General features: G+C 38.3%; 2 protein-coding genes and 1 pseudogene across 3 annotated transcripts; all 3 read left to right on the plus strand.

The window, feature by feature from the left end:
* Positions 1 to 5: 5 nt before the first annotated feature.
* LOC143546871 (G-type lectin S-receptor-like serine/threonine-protein kinase LECRK4) lies at positions 6 to 2,393 on the plus strand (annotated as a pseudogene).
* Positions 2,394 to 3,423: 1,030 nt separating this feature from the next.
* On the plus strand, positions 3,424 to 7,295 carry LOC143546888 (G-type lectin S-receptor-like serine/threonine-protein kinase LECRK1). 2 transcript variants are annotated; one of them, XM_077038444.1, is made up of 3 exons: positions 3,442 to 5,480; positions 6,218 to 6,571; positions 7,211 to 7,295. In XM_077038444.1, coding segments are annotated over exons 1-3 (2,394 nt in total). In that variant the 3' UTR covers positions 7,212 to 7,295. The 2 variants fall into 2 exon arrangements, with proteins under 2 accessions (XP_076894560.1, XP_076894559.1); XM_077038445.1 differs by lacking the exon at positions 7,211 to 7,295 and having other exon boundaries at positions 3,424 to 5,480; positions 6,218 to 6,608.
* Positions 7,296 to 9,627: 2,332 nt separating this feature from the next.
* On the plus strand, positions 9,628 to 14,858 carry LOC143546891 (light-harvesting complex-like protein 3 isotype 1, chloroplastic). The gene is made up of 3 exons (XM_077038446.1): positions 9,628 to 9,973; positions 13,916 to 14,053; positions 14,616 to 14,858. The coding sequence occupies exons 1-3, from the start codon at positions 9,637 to 9,639 to the stop codon at positions 14,849 to 14,851; spliced, it is 711 nt and encodes a 236-aa protein (XP_076894561.1). The 5' UTR covers positions 9,628 to 9,636; the 3' UTR covers positions 14,852 to 14,858.
* Positions 14,859 to 16,841: the final 1,983 nt, after the last annotated feature.

Here is a 16,841-nt window from a genome sequence, read left to right on the forward strand (position 1 = left end):
CCAATGAAGCTCAGCAAAATGGCCTTGGTTTTGATAATCTTGTTAAGGACATTCTTCCTTTTAGTTACACACGGATCTCTGGTTAACGACTCAATCGCCTATAATATTACCTTGAATTCCACATTAACTCCACACAAAAACCCTGCATGGTTCTCACCTTCGGGCCTTTTTGCATTTGGTTTCTATCCGCAAGATAGATGGTTTGCAGTTGGAATATGGCTGACAACCAAACCGGAAATCACAGTCGTCTGGACTGCATTTCTTGATGACCCACCTCTCTCATCAAATAGTACTATCAAGCTCACCACAGAAGGTTGGTTGCGTCTGCTTACTACTTATGGTGATCGAAGGTATATCGGATCTCCTTATGCAACCTCAGCTTCTATGCATGATTCTGGTAATTTGTACTTTATTACCATTCCGAGGTCATATGGCAAACCTTTGATTACCCTAGAGATACGATATTAGGAGGACAATCACTTGTTGCAGGGGATTCACTATACTCTAGTGTATCGGCTTCACGTCACTCACGTGGACGCTTTGTACTGTATATGCAATATGATGGAAACCTTGTTGCTTATACTCGAAACAGTTCCAGGTCAAGTGATGACTCGTATTGGTCCACTGCAACGTATTCCACCTATTACGAGTCACTGAATCTCACTCGTAGTGGTTCTCTGTACATGGTGGGGTTTGATGCTCCAGAAAAAGTTCTTAATCCACATATGAGCTCACACATGAAAAACAACAAGACAGTAATCTACCGTGCCACTCTGAATCCACAAGGTAACTTTGTTTTGTATTCGCACATATTCAAAACTCCCCCTAGTAACTCAACTACGATGAATGTCGAATGGGCTGCTTTATCGAACCCGTGCAAGGCAAAAGGCAGCTGTGGTGTTAATAGCTACTGTAATTCAACCAGTAATGCTGACGACACGGAGTGCCATTGCTTTCCTGGTTTTTCATTTCTCAACGATACAATAGAGGGGAAGATCCTTGGATGTTACAGGGGTTTCACCGATGAAGAAGCTTGCCATCAAAGCCGGCTAGAATTTTCCTACAATATTTCTGCACTGGAAAATATAGAGTTTCAAACACTCCATCCTTACTCCGTGGTGAATCTTAGCAAGAGTGACTGTAGCAAATCATGCCTGGATGATTGCAGTTGTTGGGCGAGTCTGTATGCAGATGATGGTTGCAAAAAGCTCAGCGATCCGATTGGTAATGCACTGCTTGATAAAAGCATATTAGCCACAGTCTTCATCAAAATTAGAGTTCCACAAGCAGCCTCAAAGGAGTTGAAGAACATAAGTGTGGTGGTTGAAAGGAAAAAACTTGTTTCTGTTTTAGCCATAGCATTTGGTATCCTTGCTCTTGTGTGTACTTTAATGGCATTCTCTAGTTTCTTCTTCTACAGAGTGCATGCTCATAAGTATGAACCCGTGTCAGAAAATATCGGTTTTGGGTTTATTAGTGATCACCTAATTTTACGATCGTTCTCATTTGATGAGCTTCAGAAAGCCACAGATGGATTTAAGGAAGTGATAGGAGGAAATACTAATGGGAAAGTCTACAAAGGATTTATTTCTGATGGAAAGAAGGCTGTTGCTGTGAAGAAGCTGGAAAAGGTGATTGAAGGAGGAGAGTTTCGGGCAGAAATTACTCCTATAGCGCAAACTCATCATCGTAACTTGGTTCGTTTACTTGGTTTCTGCATACATGGGGCTACAAAGCTACTTGTGTATGAGTTTATGAGCAATGGATCACTAGCAAATCTTCTCGTAACACGACCTAGGTGGAAAGAACGAGTTAGAGTGGCACTGGATGTGGCGAGAGGGATCTTGTATCTTCATCAAGAGTGTGAGACTCGTATCATACACTGCAACATAAAACCACATAATATTCTTTTTGACGAGTCTTGGACCGCCAAGATCTCTGATTTTGGGTTATCAAAGCCATTGAGTCCAAATCAGAGTGGAACCCTGACCAGTGTTAGGGGGACAAGAGGGTACCTTGCGCCTGAGTGGTTCAGAAACACCTTAGTTTCTACCAAGGTGGATACTTATAGCTTTGGGGTTGTACTGCTGGAAATTTTGTGTTGCACAAGTGAGATGAAGATAGACGTTTCGTCTGAAGACAAAACGGCCCTTACTACATGGGTTTACAATTGTTTTGCAGCTAATGAGTTAGATAGGCTGATTGGAGATGTGAATGATGATGATGAAGAAGGCGTAGATATGCACATGCTTGAAAAAATGGTGAGAGTGGGACTTCTGTGCATTCAAGACGATCCAGAAGCAAGGCCTTCGATAAGAGATGTTATCCTGATGCTAGAAGGAACAACTGATATACCAATACCCCCATCATCAATTCCTATAGCTGTCTTCTAAAATGTAAATATTGCATGCTCACCAATGGTGAAATTATTAAACCCTTTTATGTAATATATGTGTATTTCCTTTTGAGTTGTAAAAGAAACAGATCAATTTTATCATATGTCACTTAATGACTTTAAACTAATCGTCTCTAACGCTCTTCGAGTTAAAAACTTTAATGACACTCAATTCTTGTGCAACAATGAACGCATAACGAAACACCAAATAAGAGAGATTCTAATGATTTAACATCAACTTACAAGAAAGAATGTAAATTCCAAATCCAGCCAATTCCCTTAAATTCTGATTCCTTTGATAAAATTCAATTCTTAAAAAAAAAAACCATGAACCTAATGCCCAGTAAATATGACCATTAGTCAATAGCATAATTAGCAAAAACTTGCAAAAAAAATCTTTAAATTCAAGTCGAGAATTATTGCTATTTTCACGCGTATTCTGTACTTCCATGGACCTGTCAAACAATCTCTTTGACCCGGGATTGAATGGGTGTTTTGACTGATCACCAAATATCTGAGCTCAAATCTTAGCAATTGATGTGATTTTGGAAATACATGCCACTCAGTCAAAGGAAGAACTTTCAGCATAATACAAAGAAAGACTTGTAGGATGACTTATTATTGTTCACTCAATATTAGTCTGGCATTTTAGTCTGGCATTTTAAATATTAGTCTGGCATTTTAAATTTTCAATATTTACTGTGAACAATATTAGTCTGGCATTTTAAATATTAGTCTGGCATTTTAGTCTGGCATTTTAAATATTAGTCTGGCATTTTAAATTTTATTGATTTCTGAAAACAAGTGGCAAACCAATGAATGGTGTTAGCTGTTATTTTTCCAAGTGGCAAACCAAGAACTTTCAATATTAGTCTGGCATTTTAAATTTTATTGATTTCTGAAAACAAGTGGCAAACCAATGAATGGTGTTAGCTGTTATTTTCCCAAGTTGATTGACGGTTAAATCTTTGCCTCATAATTTTAGTATCTCATCTCCATAGCCTCTGGAAGACACAAGCTACGTACTAACCATTTCGTTGTTGCATATGGCTTCACTACTGCTTGCATTTCTCTTATTCCTATTAGGCCAGACCAGGGTTGATGGAGAGTTAAATCACTCCATAAGCTTGGGATCTTCACTTATTGCCGGTGCACAACCTCCTAGCACATGGTACTCCCAGTCTAAGCTGTTTGCATTTGGGTTTTACCCACAAGGAACTGGTTATGTCGTTGCAATTTGGTTAACGGTTGGAGGTCAAGAAACCCCCCGAAACACTGTTGTGTGGACTCTTGACCGAGATAAACCTCCGATGTCCCCAAATACCACGCTCAACCTTACCCATGAAGGGGAGCTGATTTTAATATCAGAGAACAGCGATGTTAGAAAGACACTAAGTGCTGATATTTCGTTTGCTGTGATGGAAAACAATGGAAATTTTGTGTTGTACAACAATGATATGCATGTACTGTGGCAGAGTTTTGACTATCCTACCGATACCATTTTGCAAGGCCAGAATCTGGTTGGTGGGATGGAATTGGTTTCCAGTGTCTCTAAAACCAATTACTCGAGTGGACGCTTTCGGATCAAGATGCAGCTGGATGGTAATCTTGTTATGTATCCAGTAAACACGTCGGACGTAGGTGAATATGCTTATTATGCTACCTATACCAATTCTGGTCCATCCACAAATACAAGCAAGTACCTTAACCTAAATGATACCTGTTTACGGCTTCTCGATCATGGTAATTTATATTTCTCCATAATTTGTTATACAAAACTTCCTTATCCTGTCATATACCGTGCGACGCTCGGTGATGATGGAATCTTTCGGCTATATGCTTACAATCATACCAACTCCACTCCTTTTATAGTATGGTACCAGCCACATAATCCTTGTGATGTGAAAAACTACTGTGGTGTTAATAGCTATTGCACTCTGAATAATAAACAGCAGCCCCAGTGTGTTTGCCTGCCGGGTTCTCATTCTGTAGTTCGTGATCAGAAATTTAGTGGTTGCCAAAAGAATTTCACAGATGAAAGGTGTAGAAGCGGGACGATAAACGTGACATACTACAACATGGTTACAAAAGAGAATTTAGGGTGGGCAGAAGTTTTTTACTATCAAGCTACTGCGGGCAACAAAGAGGACTGCAGCAACCTTTGTTTGGAGGATTGTGATTGTTACGCTGCTCTTTTTCGAAAAGGTTACTGTTCAAAATACAAGTACCCATTGCAGTATATAGCTTCTGATTACCAGCTGACTAATCCAGCTGTGAGTTTCTTCAAGACGGCCAGCAATGTATGCTTTTATGTCCAACCCTTTAATAATAGTTCTGTAGGGGGGTTGCCGCAGGCGGTGGACACGTTTGTGACCACAACTACAAGCAAAAAGACATGGGTTCTAATTCTGGTAATAACCATAGGATTCTCCATCTATTCATGCATTTCCTTAGGTTTGTCCGGTTATTTCTTATTCAAGTTCCGTCTTCTAAAGTATAAGAGGTTGTTGGAAAGCAGAACTCTGGGGCAGGCTGAGGATCTCATTCTAAGATCATATACATACAGCGAGCTTAAAAGGGCAACAAACGGGTTCAAACAAGAACTTGGAAGAGGCTCATTTGGGAAGGTCTACAAAGGTTCCATTTACAAAGGGAAGAAACTGATAGCAGTGAAGAGGCTCGAGAAGGTGGTGGATGAAGGCGAGAGAGAGTTCAGAGCTGAAATGCAAGTGATCGGGAAAACCCATCACAAAAATCTAGTCCGGCTGCTTGGTTATTGTGCGGAAGGTAAGACGCAAAGGCTTCTGGTTTATGAGTACATGAGCAATGGAACCCTTGCAGACTGGCTATTTAAATCAGAAAGGCTTTTGGGCTGGTCTGAAAGAGTGCAAATTGCTCTAGATGTTGCACGAGGAATCCTTTACCTTCATGAAGAATGTGAAACACCGATCATTCATTGCGACATAAAGCCTCAAAACATTCTAATGGATGATTTCTGGACTGCTAAGATCTCTGATTTCGGGTTGGCGAAACTACTAATGCCAGACCAAACCAAAACGTTCACCATTGTCCGTGGGACTAGAGGGTAACCGTACTCTACTAAATATAAGATTCATGTTAATATTAGCCTTGAAGCATAAATGACCCGAGCTGAAGCCAGCTTGAGCTTGACTCGTTTAAATTACTAGAGCTCTAGTTTGGCTTGTTTCGAGCTCTATTTCTAAAGCACAGACACTGCTTAGGCTGGGCTCGTTTAGTTAAATTTATTAATGAGTTTATGCATATCTATAATTACTTTTTTATATGTTTGAGCTATAACTTTTATATATAACATTATACTTGTTATTTACTTATTTTATTATAATTTTATATATTACAACAATTGTTATATTAAACATATTAAGTATGATAAATAAATGTATATAAATAAGATGCCCATTTAGGCTCTGAGCCGGCTCGAGCTAAATAAGTGAAGCTCGGGCTCGTTTATCAGTCAGACTTAATTTTTTGGCTCGAGCTCATTCAAGCTTGCCTCGGCTCTAACTTTTTGCAAGTCAATCTCAAGTAGCTTACTGACAGAGTGACAGCTTGGCTTGTTCACGCCCGTGTTAATGTACGACTTTCATGAATGGTTGATACATGTATGTTTTGTCCCCAGCAAGAAAAGGGGTATAAACCAAGTAACCTCTCATCTTCCGGGATAGAGGATAAGTTTGCCCACATTAGACCCTACCAATATGAGTGAAATTTTATTGGGTCCGTTTGTTCGTTTGTTTGTTTTCATGCATGTTTGATACGCTGCATGTTTGGTTTGTGTTATAGGTACTTGGCACCGGAGTGGCAGAAAAACTCTCCAATATCATTGAAGGTTGATATTTATAGCTACGGAATCGTATTGCTTGAAACCATATGTTGTAGAAGGAACCTAGATGTGCAAGTAACGAATCCGGATGAGATTGTTCTTTCTAATTGGGCTTACAAGTGCTTTGAAAGTGGGCAGTTGGAGCTGCTTGTTGATCATGAAGATGTGGATAAGGAGGCATTGGAGAGGATGGTCAAAGTTGCAATTTGGTGCATCCAGGATGAACCTGCTCATCGTCCGTCTATGAAGTGTGTGTTGTTGATGTTAGAAGGGATTACAGAGATTGCTACTCCTCCTTGTCCAACTTCCACCTGGTAATTCTTGCTGTTTGAACTTTAATTTTAGGGATAATGATCAAAATTTCCATTTGATTGCTCAATGTCGACAAAATGTTTGGTTAACCAACCAATTTCCAAAATGGCCACCCTAAAACTCTTCGACACTATCATGTTTTAACCATTACTCGATGGGATTTTTAACCGACCAGATTCTGCTACCCAGTGTAAAACCGTCGCGTCACTAGTTTCTTTTTCTTTCAATTTGATCCTCAGAGCCAACATGATTATTTAGTTGTCCGACGAGATTTGTTTCGGCTTTCAACGAGATCTTTTTGGCTTCCGTTGAGATTTTGGATAAGTGGCAGAATCCGGTTGGTTAAAAGTCCCATCAAGCAATGATTAAAAAGTAATCACGGCGAAGTGTTTTAGGGTGGCCATTTTGTCAACACTGACCAGTCAAAAACGTCTCAAATCATTGCAACATTCTACCGCCATCAAATATGAAGCCAGAGGTTGCAACAATAGTTAACTCTAGATGTCAACCTAACCTAACTCAATCCATTTGTAGAAGATTATCCTGTTCAAATTTATCGTTCAACTAGAATTTTATTAATGGTTGCATATGTTCCATTTTGTATTATAACATGGTTTAACCATGCATCCTTGTGTTTGTAGAATGGTGGGAGAAGGTTAACCATGAATGAAGACTAAAGTTTAAGCATTTTGTTGGTTAATTTGGAGGTCTTGATCACTCACGTCAAGTATCAGCATGCTGCTTCAATGGCCAAACCAGTATTCTGCTTAATAAAATTTAAATAAATAATTTCAAACTTTCCCCAAGTATTCGAAAACATGTTCACTTAACTAATACATGTATTATACTAATGACATGTGGTTCTGTAACCTGTAGTGTGTGTAGCTAAACATGTTTCGTGTGTTTCTTATTGTCCTTAATTGTGACCCTCTTTCACCAAATGATAACTCTCAATACAGCACAAGTTGTTGGGATGAAACTGATTCCTATAGCGTACGTCCCCACCTATCACAACCATGACATGATATTCAGAGGCGAAGCTTGGGCTAAATCAAAGGGGTGGCCAAAGTCGCGGAAAAATATTTTAGGGGTGTCCGGCTCAATACCTATAAAAAAATTCGGACAAAATCGTGAAAATTTACACTTATAAGGGAAAAACCGGGTGACCGGGGACACCCCAGAGATGGTAAAGGAATAGAACTTCAAAGCCATATTCTTGAAAAGATAATTACATCATTTCCTAATAAATTAATAGATAAAAAACAAGTACAAAGCTTTCTTAGCATATTAAATTATGCTTAAGATTTTATTAAAAATCTTACGGAATTAAGAAAATCCTTTCAAAACTTGCCAAAGAAATATAAAATATTTAGTTACCAAAAGAATATTGTAAAAATTTATCAAAATTGCAGTTACCAAAAGAAAATGATGATTTAATCTTGGAAACCTCATAACCTTCGCCCCTGATGATATTATGCACCGCCGGTAGTGGATCATGAAATTGTTATCAGCAGGATCCCAAGAAAGACTATCTAAATAAACAAAACTAGGTCCGGGATATGATACTTCCTCGCTTAAAAAAGTTTTCCTCAGCACTTGTGAATCGCCAATAACTTATGAAGTGTTACACAGAACATTATGAAATGCTAATTACACCACACAAAAGTCATACTTTCATTAAAAGCTCTAACAATTAGCTTGTTATATATGCATAAATGAACATAGAAGTGGAAAAATTAAGGCCCATTTTTACAATTGGGTTTCAGAGAAAACATTTGGGGCCTCTGAAAATTTTGCAAGGGTTGTTTTGTCAGCCTTTTAAAGAGAAATTAGAGGGTGTTAAGAAGTTGAGTGGGGCTCACTACCCACTGGGTTGGGCTTCCCTTAGGCCCAGTCTACTTTAACCCCTCTTGTGGTCCAATGCCCACTAGATTAAGAACAAAGGTTCATCTATCAACGTTTTATATTTCCCTCTCACTCACACTAAGATGATTTCGCATGATACAAAAAAAGTAGGTAAAATAACGAAAATATTCATGTTGAACAAAAAAAGTTAATAGCCTTTGATTTTTTAAAATTACCAATCAACTACGGTGCGACAAGTGTCCCTTGGTGCAACGGTTTTCAATTTGACACAACCGGTTGGGTTCTTGACGCATTAGAGTCAAAATAACACGATAGAACTATCCTGACGTAACATATTAAAAAATGTTTCAAATACGAAGTTGGGTTGTGTGACCATCATAAATATCATAGATGATATTATTTATCAAAAATATTAAACACAATTATTCAAAATTCATATTCCGTAGTTATGATACTGTTAGGATTTTAATAATTTAACAATCCACGTTATATATAATAATAAAGAATCAAATTATAATAAGAGAAGGTAAATGAGCAACAACCGGTACACCGCAATTTTCTTTTTTTGGCAAAACCGATCCTACTGAACACAAAGTTGTGGTTCTTCGTTGTCGATTGGTTATTATGCACGACCTGCTAAACTCTTTTCAAGAACACATCAGTTTCGTGGCAAGGCACCCGTATATATCAAAAGCAAAGGGAACGAAAACATGTCGATTCACATCACATGCTTTCTCATACTTACAATTTCCCTAATTTCTATCTTCAACACGGCTTACTCCAGCAAAAAATACCCGTTATCACCGAACCTGACAAGAAAAAACACTTCAATAAGATCCACACAAACGTGTTCCGCCATCAATATAATATACTCTTGAAGTAAACTATCTGAACTCTTTCTTTTAACCCCACCACTTGTTCTTGACTTCTTGTTACCATTAATTTACTTTCACCAAACGTTCAATGTTTGGCTAAGCTTTTAAAATTGCTTTTTTGCTTATTTGTTTTTTAAAAAGCAAACGCAACTTTTGAAAAGCTTCAATTTGAAACTTTTGAAGGAGTTTTGCCAAACATATTTTGCTTTTTAATAAACAAACAAGCAAATAAGCAAGTTTTAAATAAACTCCCCCAATATCTTTATTAACGTTCCAACTGATTCTCAGCCTCAACTTATCTCTATGCTCTAAACAAACTGTAACCAATGACGTCATCAATGGCTTTCATCTCATCAACACCCACAAATCTTCCATCTTTCTCTTCATCCTCCAAAACCCACTTCCCAATTAACCCATTCATCATTCTTAAGCCTCAAAGACTCAATCTTGCGTCGGTTAAAGCCACTGAAAACGGATCCGGAGCCACCATTGCTGTGGAGGAGAAGAAAGATTCGGATGAGGGTGGAAACGGAGCTCCGGTGGCGGCTGACGTGGCGGAATTGGGTGTGAAATTTGAAGATCCGAAATGGGTTTCGGGTACTTGGGACTTGAACCGGTTTCAGAAAGATGGAGCTACTGATTGGGATGGTGTAATTGATGCTGGTAAGATTGTGCACACCAGGTGTTTGATAAAATGCCCAAATGAAAATCCATCATTTTTAAAATTTTTTTAATATATGATGGTATGTTAAGTGTTTGGAATTTGGGATTTAGACATGATTTGAGTATAATTAGGGTTAGATTGAAAAGTTTAGTTAAATGCATTTTCATGAAATTGAAACACATAAAAATTACTTAAATTTATGAAAAGAAAACCTTGAATTGCTATTAGGTACCGGTACCGTACCGATACATATGGTACTGTATTCAGTACCCACTGTTCTCAATTTTGGTATTTGGTAATTTTGGTGTCAGTGCCAGTGATGTGATTTTCGGTATTTCGGTATTTGGTACCAGTACCCCGTATTAGGTACCGGTATCCATACCTACCTTTCTTGTTTTTCAATAAAGATTGATCCGGTTTTTGGGACATTCTGTATGTTTTGGTATTAAGGTCGATTGATTACAAATGAATTTGATATGGTTTTTGGTTTTTTGATTATCGTTGGTTACAAATGAATTCGATATGATGATATATGATTAATGGAGATTAGGAAAAAAATGACCAAAGTTGTACTTAACCAACACATTTGGTACCGGTGTATTTTGGCAGTACCGGTATAGTTAGAGATGGTCAAAAAAACCGGTCCGGGAACCGGTTTGCCGGTTTAAACCGGAAACCGGTTTTTACGAAAACCGGTTTTTTATAAACCGGTTTGACCGGTTTACAAACCGCCGGTTCGTATTTCGGTTACACATTTTAGAGCCAAAACCGGTTAACGAACCGGTTATTAAAAAAACCGGTTTTTTTTAATAACCGGTTATGGAAAAACCGGTTAACCGGTTTTTTTATAAACCGGTTTTTGACCGTTATAAAAAAACCGGTTAACCGGTTTTTCCATAACCGGTTAACCGGTTAAAAACCGGTTTTTTTCCGTTGTATAACGGCTATATAGCCGTTTTTTTTTTTTTGACCGTTTTACCCCCACAAACATCTATATATAGTTTAGGTTGGGTATTGGTTAGATCACACTCGATTATACAACTCCAAACGCTCTAAACGTTTATTTCATACGCGATTATTTTGTTATCTCACGCTCAATTATACCACATTACCACTCCATACGCTCTTATTTCGTAGTCGATTATCATGGCCTCCCAAAGTGCTGCTTCATCCGTCAACATAGGTGCCTCGAACACGGGAGAAACGGTCGTTCGGGTCATCCCCACGAAACGAAACCAAGATGTTTGGCAACATTTCGACCTATGCGAAATGTCTAACGGTAGCCAAAAGGCTCGATGCAAACATTGTTTGAAGTTTTATGGCAAAGATGCAAACTCCACTTTAAAAGCGCATGTACAAAGGCCCTTTTGCAAGGCCTTGAAGGACGAATCGGGAAGTAGTTCGCAGCCGGAGATGACGAATCAAGGAACGGTGTTTACGTACGACCTTGAAGCGGTACGTCAAAAGTTTTCAAACTTTGTGATTCAACAAACACTTCCTTTCAACCACTTCGACAACCCTCAATTCACGGAGATGATGCAAAAGTATGTTCAACCACGCTACCAACACGTAAGTCGTTCGACCCTTAGAAGAGATTGTCTTAAAGCATGGAAAAACGCTAAATCCGAACTAATTTCATACTTTTCAAACTTACAAACTGGTGTAAACTTAACAACGGATGTGTGGTCGGTACCTAATGGTTCGCCCGACTCATACATTTGTGTGACGGCTCATTGGGTTGACCCCGAGTCGTGGCAAATGATGAAACGAACCGTTGCGTTTCAATTGTTTGATTACCCGCACACGGGTAGAAATATTTTTAAACTCTTGGATAAAGTCATTCGACAATACAAGATTGAACATAAAATCTTTTCAATTTCGTTTGATAACGCGTCCAACAATACGGCCGCGGTTGGCCATTTAAAATTAAAGTATAAACCTATTTGTGATGGAGCGTTTTTTCATAGCCGATGCATTGCACATATTATCAACTTGGCCGTGCAAGATGGGTTAAACGTGATCGAAACGCAAAGAAACAATTTTAAAAGAATGTTACGAGATGTTTTCAGCAACAATAAAACATTTTCAAGATACAAAAAATTTTGTGTAGAAGCTAATTGTCAATGGTTGGGGCCAAATTGGGATTGTCCAACAAGATGGAACTCGACTTGTGATATGTTTGAGAAAGCCATCCAACAAAAAGAATCATTAATTGCGTTTCATCAAATTTTGTCAAGTAGGGGTAAATGTGCACCGTACGATCCTAGAAACTGGTTATTGATTGAGATCGTTACGGAGGTCCTTCAAATTTTTAAATCTTGCACAAGTAGTTTATCCGGGGTTTACTATCCAACAAGCCCCATTGCTTTACCAAAAATTGCTGTCATGTGCACAAAGTTGAGTGAACTTCATTGTAGGGGTGCACCTTATTTTGATATGGGTGTAAAAATGAAAGAAAAATTTAGAAAATATTTTCAAGAACTACCCGCTGTTTTGACATGTGCTGCTGCGTTAAACCCTTGCATCAATGTTGGTGGTGTTGAAGCTTTAATAGAAAAAATTTGTGATGAGCTAGAGTTAAACGACGATCAAAACCCCTATTATAGCCAAACTTTAAAGAATGCTTTCAACACCACCTTGTCAAACATGTATGATGTTTACCTTACAAAATACGGGTCGTCTTCCCAAATTCATGACTCGTTAAGAGCTGTTGCCCAATCCCAATCCCAAACCGACCTTGAAATGGGGATGTACTACATGATTTGGGAAGACGCCGGTAAACGTCAAAAGGTAAACACCCCAAGCAGTGAACTTGGAAGGTATGGTGGTACCAACTTTGTGAAACACATGACTCCGGATGAATTTAGAAGTCTTGATTTGCTGGCTTGGTGGAGAGGTAAGGAGGATGAGTTTCCGATCCTCGCCACCATGGCCAAAGATTTACTAACGGTCCAAGCTTCCACGGTAGCTTCGGAGTCTGCTTTTTCTGTTTCTGGCAGGGTTATATCGATTAGGAGGACTCGACTCACTCCACCAGCTGTAGAGATGTCGATTTGCTACAAGGATTACTTGGACTCTTTAGATAGGGCACAACATCAACGCTCACTCGAGGGGGAAATGGAGTATGAGGCGGGCTTGTATGAAGACGAGGTCAATCAAGGACACACTCAACCAATGACCGATGAAGAAGCCGCGTACGACGATTACCTAAGGAATAGCTCGGGATCGGGTAGCGAAGAAAATTAGTTAAAGAAACAGCAAACATGGAGGCAAATAATGAGTAAGAAACAGCAAGTTGTTCATGTAATCGTGTCTAAGCATTCTTTAATGTTTGTATTTTTGAGTTACGAATATGCAATAACGATTTAATGTTTGTATTTTTAATATAAAAACTATAAATGAAAGTTATGTGTTTTTAATCTTCCAAGCAAAGAACCCTAACAACGAAAGCAAAGAATGGCTTCGGTCTTCCAAACTAAACCCTAAACCCAAAAAAAAAAAAAAAAAAAAAAAAACCGGTTAACCTAAAAACCGGTTATTAAAAAACCGGTTAATAAAAAAACCGGTTTATTAACCGGTTCTAACCGGTTTCTAAACCGGTCCTAACCGGTTAGACCGGTTAGGGTTTTGACACACAAAAACCGGTTATTAACCGGTCCGGTTATTAACCGAACCGGTTTTTTTCCGGGCCAAAAAAAACCGGTCCGGTTAATAACCGAACCGGTTTTTTTAAAAAAACCGATTTGTGCACCTCTACGGTATAGTACCGATCTCATGTCTAAATTCAAAGCCTTTGACGTAAGGTTTAATGACTCGAAGCATGTAAACTGCCAAATCTTGTTCCTTTTTGACATTCTTTTTACTGCTTTATGTAAATGAAGATGATAATCCATTAACTTGTGTTTAAAGATTGTATTAACATTTTTGGTACTACTTTCCAGAGGTTAAAAGGAGGAAATGGCTTGAAGACAATCCAGAATCTTCCAACAATGACTTCCCTGTAGTTTTTGACACCTCCATTGTTCCCTGGTGGGCTTGGATAAAGCGGTTTCATCTTCCTGAAGCCGAACGACTCAACGGTTAGCTCATCATTTGGTATTACACGAGCTGGCTCAGGCTCGGCTTGCTTATTTAAATGAGCTGAAAATTCGAGCTCGAGCCGGGCTCGTTGTTTTTTCTTCTTTACCAAATATTGATATATAAAATACAAAATTTATTAACAAGAAATTTTATAAATTATATGTATTAACTTTGTCTTCTTTTTTTAAAGATCGAGAGGCATTTTATATGTATTATTTGTGTTTACATATCATATTTTTTGTATGTTATTATTATATTATTATAATTGATACGTATATTAAAATTTGGGGTTTCATTTAAACGAGCCAATGAACAAGCCTACAAGCCGGTTTTCAAGCAAGCCATGAGCCGAGCCAACCCTGGCCCGGGCTAGGCTCGTTTATATACGAGCTTTTTACGAGCGAGTCGCGTACTTTTTGAACACCCCTATTTTAATCAAATTTATATAAATAAGAGCTACAAAAATCTTGAAATTTTGGGGAAAGTTGAAATTAGAACCGTTAATGATGTGATTTGCATACTGTTTCATAGATGAATTGGTGTTAAACTGCTATTTTGCAGGTCGGGCTGCAATGGTGGGATTCTTCATGGCTTACTTTGTGGATAGTTTGACTGGGGTCGGTCTAGTTGACCAAATGGGAAATTTCTTCTGCAAGACACTTGTGTTTGTAGCAGTAGCAGGTGTTCTTTTGATCCGTAAGAATGAGGATATTGAAACGTTAAAGAAATTGATTGATGAGACGACGTTTTATGACAAGCAGTGGCAAGCAACTTGGCAAGACAAGAAAAAAGAATAACGTGTGGAGGCAATCAGATGAGCTATAAAGTTTGAGTCTTTTATGTTTGTTGTAGGTGGTCATCTTTGTTGTAGGTTGTGGTTGGATGATTCAGTGTTGTTTTGTGTCATGTTATATATTTTGAATTTTGATCATTACAAGATCATAGCAATTTAATGGTTGAAATTGTTTCATGGGTTGTATTGGTTAATCTACGTTTTAACCGGTTATAAAACTACTTTCAAGAAAGGTGAAGTCTATACACATACCAACTATACCTACATCACCGACACATCATACAGGCCATATGAGGTGTTATATAGGGTCGTGTAAGTATTATAGTGGCACTTTATACAGACCAAGATGGTAACTTACACATCATACGTGCCATATAAGGTTATACAAGTCGTATAACTTTTATAGAAACTGGCGTACGTAACGGTATGTGGTTTGTAAAAGTCATACGGGCTGTATGATATATTTGGTGTGCAGATTTGGGGATGGACACACCATGGGGTTGTACTTTGGAGGAAGAATTAGAGCCTTTTATTGCATAAGATTATAAGAAAGAAACATATGATGTGTTGCAATAAATTTTGGATGTTGGCATGTACTAGTTAAACGGTCTTGATAATTTATGAGGCAGCAAAATCACCAGCTATGGTGTGGTGGTTCTACTTATTAACTTCATTAAATAACCGTCAACGTCGCAAAAGAAAGACACGGGAAAAGGCTAAAAACACGTTTGAAGAAAATAATACCATAAAGTAAACGATAGTAAAAACTATACCATGTTATATGGTCTCAACTCTCAAGTTCTTTTTGTGCTAGAACTCGATATAAGTTCAATTTTAACTAGCTCAGTGATAATGTTAATCGTTCCACGAGTCCCTAATAGCATCATTCATTGAAAACAAAAGTCCACTAGTCGCTGCTATCCCCGTTCAGTGAAAAATGAAACTACATTTTTCAAACGAACAAATGGAAGCCCAAACGAACAAATGGAAACCACGGCGAGTAACAGAAGACTAGAATGCAGGACTCGCCTCCTTAATCATCCCATGAGTCCTTGATAGCCCCGTTCAGTGAAAACAAAAGTCCATCAGTAGCTGATAGCCCAGTTCAGTGAAAACAAGCGATATTTTTCAAACAAACAAATGAAAGCCCAAACGAACAAATGAAAACTAAAATGAGTAAAAGAAGAATTGAATGAGGGACTCGCCTTCTTAATCATCTCACGAGTCCCTGATAGTCCCGTTCACTAAAAACAAAAGGCCATCAGTCGTAGGTAACCAAGTTTAGTGAAAATAAAAAGCGACACTTATCAAACGAACAAATGGACCTCACAACGAGTAAAATAAGAATAGAACGAGGGACTCACCTCCTTAATCATCCCACGACTCTCATAAAACCCCTTTTAGTGGAAATAAAAAACCCACTAGTCTTTGAGAGCCCCATTTAGTGAAAATAGAAGCGACACTTATTAAACGAACAAATGGAAGCCCAAACAAACAAATGGAAATCACAACAAGTAGAAGAAGACTAGAATGAAGGAATCATCTCCTTCACGAGTCCTTGATAGCACAATTCAGTGAAAACAACAGCTCACGAGTCGCTGTTAACCCCGTTAAGTGAAAACAACAGTGACCATTTTCAAAGAAACAAATGGAAGCCCAAACGAATAAACGAATATCACATTGAGCAAAAGAATACTAGAATGAGTGGCTCACCTTGTTAATCATCCCACGAATCCCTGGTAGCCCGTTCAGTGAAAACAAAACCCACGATCACGACTAACCTAGTTCAATTAAAACAGAAGTGACACTTTTCTAACAAACAAATGGAAGTCCAAATGAACAATTGGAAACCACAATGAACAAAAGAAGACTAGAATGAGGGATTCCCCTCCTTGATCATACCATGACTCCTTGATATTCCAGTTCAGTTAAAATAAAAGTACTTCAGTCGCTGCTAGCCCCCATTTAGTGAAAAAAGAAGATACAATTTTCAA

Source organism: Bidens hawaiensis, unplaced genomic scaffold (assembly GCF_021521415.1).
Source record: "Bidens hawaiensis isolate Kalapana, Puna unplaced genomic scaffold, B.hawaiensis_p1.1 tig00014475_1, whole genome shotgun sequence".
Taxonomy (NCBI): Eukaryota; Viridiplantae; Streptophyta; class Magnoliopsida; order Asterales; family Asteraceae; genus Bidens; species Bidens hawaiensis.

Bases quoted from the DNA above. Each gene is read 5' to 3' on its own strand.
- LOC143546888 (XM_077038445.1), top strand. From the start codon at position 3,442: ATGGCTTCACTACTGCTTGCATTTCTCTTATTCCTATTAGGCCAGACC. The intron at 5,481-6,217 runs GTAACCGTACTC...TTTGTGTTATAG, and splicing joins ATTGTCCGTGGGACTAGAGG to GTACTTGGCACCGGAGTGGC.
- LOC143546891 (XM_077038446.1), top strand. From the start codon at position 9,637: ATGACGTCATCAATGGCTTTCATCTCATCAACACCCACAAATCTTCCA. The intron at 9,974-13,915 runs GTAAGATTGTGC...ACTACTTTCCAG, and splicing joins GGATGGTGTAATTGATGCTG to AGGTTAAAAGGAGGAAATGG. The intron at 14,054-14,615 runs GTTAGCTCATCA...GCTATTTTGCAG, and splicing joins TGAAGCCGAACGACTCAACG to GTCGGGCTGCAATGGTGGGA.